Source organism: Stegostoma tigrinum, chromosome 44, assembly GCF_030684315.1.
Source record: "Stegostoma tigrinum isolate sSteTig4 chromosome 44, sSteTig4.hap1, whole genome shotgun sequence".
Taxonomy (NCBI): domain Eukaryota; kingdom Metazoa; phylum Chordata; class Chondrichthyes; order Orectolobiformes; family Stegostomatidae; genus Stegostoma; species Stegostoma tigrinum.
This window is the reverse complement of record NC_081397.1, coordinates 1,430,575-1,436,344: the sequence shown is the minus strand read 5'-3', so window position 1 is coordinate 1,436,344 and position 5,770 is coordinate 1,430,575. Positions and strand designations below refer to the sequence as shown.

At 48.6% G+C, this 5,770-nt stretch overlaps 1 protein-coding gene and 1 pseudogene across 1 annotated transcript; both read left to right on the top strand.

Annotated features, from left to right (window-relative positions):
• Positions 1–3,984, top strand: part of LOC132206835 (uncharacterized) — a 660,697-nt pseudogene extending 656,713 nt beyond the window's left edge.
• Positions 3,985–4,858: 874 nt separating this feature from the next.
• Positions 4,859–5,275, top strand: LOC132206848 (histone H3). The gene has a single exon (XM_059641944.1). It carries the CDS (start codon positions 4,865–4,867, stop codon positions 5,273–5,275), a length of 411 nt encoding a protein of 136 aa, XP_059497927.1. The 5' UTR covers positions 4,859–4,864.
• The last annotated feature ends 495 nt before the right edge of the window (positions 5,276–5,770 follow it).

Below are 5,770 nucleotides of genomic sequence, written 5' to 3'. Positions count from 1 at the left end.
CAATGGCAGCGCAGGGGGAGGGCCTCACGCATGCGCTGCTCTGGGTTGTGTGTGACAAAGGGACAGGGCAGTGCAATGTGTCTGGTGGGGATGCTGTTCAGAGGGTCGGTGTGGGCTTTTAGTTGGTCTGAATTGTCTGTTTCCACACTCTAGGGATTGTATGATGATTCTATGAAGTTTGCTGCAAATTAGGTGCATAAATGTGAACTATATGCTAATGTTTTGAACTGCTCATATAAACTACTTTCCTGTTTTCATATAGAATAAACGTTAGACTATAATTTTGAATGCTCCGGTTTCCTCCCACAGTCCAAAGGTGTGCAAACTAGGCGGGTTGGCTGTGCTAAATTGCCCGTGGTGCCCAGGGATGTTTAGGTTAGGTGGGTTAAGCACGAGATATAAAGGGTAGAGGAATAGGTCTGGGTCTGCTCTTCAGAGGGGCGATGGGGACTTGTTGGGCCAAATGGCCTGGAGGGGTTTTGTGTGTGGCAGCATCTTCAAAGGAAAAAGAAACAAAATTAACATTCTGGATCCCGTGACCTTTACGCAAAACTGATGGTGGCCGGGGAAACGTCAGTTTATATACAGAAGCAAAAGGAGAGTGTGATGGGGTTTGGAATAAATGATAGGATAGAGCCTAACAGAGAGAAGAACATTTGGTCAGAGCTGTTGACGATCAGGCTGGGAGGTTGAATAGTAGTTAATGGGGACTATTAGTGGCTGACAGTAGGTGGTGGATAATGGCAGGGTATGTGGTAACAAGGCCTTGTGAGGGGTAGAGTTTAGGCACAAAAATTATTCATCTCGATATTAAGTCTGGAGGGCTGCAGGGTCCCCAAGTGGAAGATGAGGTGTTGTCCTTCTAGCTTGTGTTGAGCTTCAATGGAACTCTACAGCAAGACAGAGACAGAGATGTTGGACGGGGAACGAGGTGGTGTATTAAAGTGTCAGGCAACAGGAATTTCAAGGTCTTTTTTGCAAGCAGTACATCGATGCTCTTCAAAATGATGAGCCAGTCTATGCTTTGTTTCACAACTGGATGTTTTAAGAGAATTTGGACAGTCTTTGTTACTGGGCAAGAATGATGCAGACTTTTCAAAGAAAAAAGAATCCCGGGTGTGGGCATCACTGACTGGTCTGAGCATTGATTGGCCCTCCTGAAATGCGCGTGAGAAGGTGGTAGTGAACTGCCTTCCTGAACCATTGCAATCTCTGAGCTGTAGGTCGACCCACATTGCCGGTAGTAAGGGAATTTCAGGATTTTCACGGATTGACACAGGCTGAATGGCCAATATATGTCCAAGTCAGGATGGTGAGTGGCTTGGAGAAGATCTTGCAGATCATGCTGTTCCCGTGAACCTGCTGCTGTTGTCTTTCAAGATGGAAGTAGTTGTGGGTTTGGAAGGTGCTGTCTAATTTTATGTTTGAGAGAGTGGATGTTTGTGAATGTGGTGCCAATTAAACACGAGCAGCTTTTTCATGGATAGTATCTCGCTTGCCGTGTGCAGTTGGAGCAGCACTAACACATGGCTTAAATGTTGGAGATTTTGGACAGGTTTGAGAAATCAGGAGGTAAGTTCCTTGCTGCAGTATCCATAGCCTTAGACCTGCTCTTGTTGCCACTGCATTTATTGGGTGAGTCCAGTACAGCTTGTGGTTCATGGTAGCTTTCAGGATGTTGATAGTGGAGGATACAATGATGCTGAGGCCCAAGTCAAAGGATGCCTTACTGCACGTCTCTGTGATGCAGTTTTACACTCACACACTGATCAGACTTGATATAGCCTCCATCCAACCTAACAGCAAGTTCCATCACAACAATCCCCACTACAATCCCAAATCTCTATGGTATTGTATCGATTAATGTGAGTGATAGTGAACAGAATTGGACATGTTGCACTGACCCTGAGAACAATACTCCTGTATTACAGCAAAGCAGTCAATGTTCCTTCTCCTCTCGGAAAGTCTGCCCAGGCACACACTCAGCTTGACTAGAGGTTAGCTACATCTCCCCATGCTGAGAAACTTCACGGTCTGTGTGTCTATGTTTAGTGGAGAACAGCTGATCTCCGCTGGGATTGATTTTGTAATGTTCACTGTCAGAGCAGGAGGAGCAAATACAATTGAAAACATTGGAAAGGTTCACTAAAGTGAAGGCCAAGCCGATAGTGAAAGTGACCAAGAAAGCAGAAAAGAAATGAACCCATAGGTGCAACATGTAACCATCTGAAACCAAAGGTTCCTGTCAGAGACACCGATATCTCTCAGGAAAGAGCTGAGCCCGGCTCAAAGGGTCCCTGTCCTGGTTCCGATTGGAGACATAGACATTAATTAATTTGAATCACTCAAAGCATGCTTTCTTGGCTCCATTTACACCCAGTTCCTCTCGCACATTCTACAATGAATCAGTGTGAGGACACACCCTCTCATTTTTACTGACCATCAGTTCGGGTGCACTTGCAGTTCAGGAACAAAAACAAAGTTACTGGAAATGCTCAGCAGATTTGGCAGCATCTATGGAGGGGAAAAAGTGAACATTTCAGGTCCGATGACCCTTCCTCAGAACTGGATGCAGAGAGATGAAGCTGAGGCCTTTGCTGAGTACAGAGCGTTCAGCATCAGAGAGCAGAAGGTTAGGAGGGATGGCCAATACCCAACATGATGTGGGGTGTTTGTGGGAGGGGATAGAGTCAGAGGGAAGGGAAGGAGCGGTAGGTTCCAGACAGCCATTGGTATTTTTGAGTTGATGCATCTTGTGGGCCTGATTGCCTGATCAGAAGAGAAAAAAAAATTCCTTGTTAGTCTGACGAATGAGCCGGAGCATGAAGTGGAACTGAGGACTGGTACAGCTCTGAGCCAGTGTGTTACGATGCTGTTGGAGAGAGAGGTTGAGACTATGCATGTGCAGCCGCATCGCATTGAGGGTGGATCTCAGAATGTGGCCAGAGCTGCTGTCCGTGGAACGTTGAACATCATGGTGGTATCTATGATCCTGGGAGGATTCAAAACATGAGGGATGAAACTTGAGTTGGAATCCACGTGGTGTGAGTCTGAGCCGGAGGCAGTCACTGAGGAATGTGATATGGCTGTGGAAAGTGATATTGGCTGGATGAAGAGTCTCGGCCCGAAATGTAAGCTTTTGTGCTCCTAAGATGCTGCTTGGCCAGCTGTGTTCATCCAGCCCCACACTTTCTTATAATGGCTGTGGAAAAGTCAGTTTCAGTTCCTGTCCGTTTCTATTTTACACATTTAGGGAGAGAGTAACACTGGCGCAGAAACCCCGCTTCATAACACAGCCCTCAAGAATTGATTTTGTGTGATTCAGCTGGAGCAATGGAAACTGACACTGTCGTATTCTACAGCATCTGCAGTTTCTGCTATCTTTGAAATGGAAGCTGACATGCTGTCTCCTGAAAGAAAGGCCGGCACATGGGCGTTTAATTGTATCACAACTGCTTTTAAAAGTTCCAGGTTTTATTATCTTCGAACATGAAGCTTGAGTCGCAGCTGGAGGCGGAGCTGGACATTTCTCTGTCTGTCACTCAGTTTCCTGCCCGGGCCGCCTCTCCCTCTCTGTCAGCTCTTTCTCAGTCAGGTCGGGGCGGGCTGTAGAAAGAAGGAAGGTGAGGCAGCTCGGCTCTCACTCGGCAGCGATTGCAGTGAAGAAGCGTGATGTCTGGGCGAGGCAAAGGAGGCAAAGGCCTGGGAAAAGGCGGGGCGAAGCGGCACCGCAAAGTGCTCCGTGATAACATCCAGGGCATCACGAAACCAGCCATCCGGCGCCTGGCTCGCCGTGGCGGTGTCAAGCGCATCTCGGGCTTGATCTACGAGGAGACCCGCGGGGTGCTGAAGGTTTTCCTGGAGAATGTGATCAGGGATGCGGTGACCTACACTGAGCACGCCAAGCGCAAGACGGTCACTGCCATGGACGTGGTGTACGCTCTGAAACGCCAGGGCCGCACTCTCTATGGATTCGGCGGCTGAGCAACTCGTCCCTTTTCCAGCGAACCCAAAGGCTCTTTTCAGAGCCACCCAAACCCTCCGATTGAGAGCGGAGACCTGAGGACGGGGAAAGGCAACACATAGGGCTGGTGCAGCGACTTTTAATTTTGAACCAATCCTTTAAGGAAATATATTAAGTTCGTGCCCCGCGTTGCAGGAGAGAGAGCGCGGATTGTGAAATTATACTCTGCAGAAAAGTGTTTTATAACCAAGGTATCCCTGCACTACAGATAGAGGTTTCACGGCCATTCGAGACGATACTGTTCTGCAGCTGGTTATGCCCTTTCTTGTGAATACCAGTCTATCAGTAATACTACCAGTTGTCCATACCATGAATAATAATTTGCTCTCTCCGTAATTTTGGGCCCAGGCGCTAATTGCATATTGCAGTGTTTGTACTTCATTCACGCTTCCAGGAATGATACTTTGTTCATTTTGATTCTGGGAGCCGTGCCGATGTTTTAGTGGCGAGTTCATTCTAACTGCCTGTCAGAGACACATCAGGAAATGATTCAGAGCCCTCTCCGCGCTGACTGCAAGTTAGGTTCACAAGAAAATTTTGTAAAGCATAAGATATAACCTTAGTTGCAGACACATGGGAGTTCTCGTTTTAAAATTACTTCAGCTCTTTCTGAAATCGGCGGGCGATTTGAAATTGACCAACTGTCATTTCAACTTAACCAATCAGCCTCCAACAACTATTTTGCTGCCTTTCCTGTCCTTCAGCGGCTGTTTCTCAGGGGGTTGAGGGACGGGGCTGTATCCAATCCAGGCTCTAGGGCGGGCTCTCCATTCCCTTAAATAGGCAGCGCCGCAGCACGCTCAGCATTGATAGCAGCGGCCTGTGTGTATTACAGAGAGAATGGCCAGAACCAAGCAGACAGCGCGCAAATCCACCGGAGGGAAAGCTCCCCGCAAGCAGCTGGCGACCAAAGCGGCCCGCAAGAGCGCTCCGGCCACGGGCGGAGTGAAAAAGCCTCATCGCTACAGGCCCGGCACGGTGGCTCTGCGGGAGATCCGCCGCTACCAGAAATCCACCGAGTTGCTGATCCGCAAACTGCCGTTCCAGCGCCTGGTGCGGGAGATCGCTCAGGACTTCAAGACCGACCTGCGCTTCCAGAGCTCGGCCGTGATGGCCCTGCAGGAGGCCAGCGAGGCTTACCTGGTGGGGCTGTTTGAGGACACCAACCTGTGTGCCATCCACGCCAAGCGGGTCACCATCATGCCCAAAGACATCCAGCTGGCCCGCCGGATCCGCGGGGAGCGCGCCTAAAAGGAGCGTGCCCCACCCTGCACATTCACCCCGAGAAACAACGGCTCTTTTCAGAGCCACTACACCATCCAGAGCGAGCAGCAATCGTCAGGCACGATGGACTTTAGTTAATGCTATAGATGTCGTCTCAATGCAACAGCTCTTACAGAAACTTAATGTGTCTGAGATGCACTAATTCATCTTAAAGACAAGACGCAACTCGGGGCAATCAGATTTATACACTTTCACTAATCGCAACAAATTCAAGTACTGCACTCCACGTTTTATAATTTATACGTTTCTAATTGAAACGCCTCTGAGTGCGAATTGCTTCCCTTGGCGTTTCCCCAGCTGTAACTGAACTTGGCGGAGGAGGAGGATGATGGTGGAAAATAATCGCCAATTTCAAAACCCACCACAACATACAAACTATGTTTATATTTTTGTTCGTGCACTCGAAATTTTGCGCAATCTCCCACCAGTGGATTCGTTCGACCAACTGAGGAGGGTCGGGTC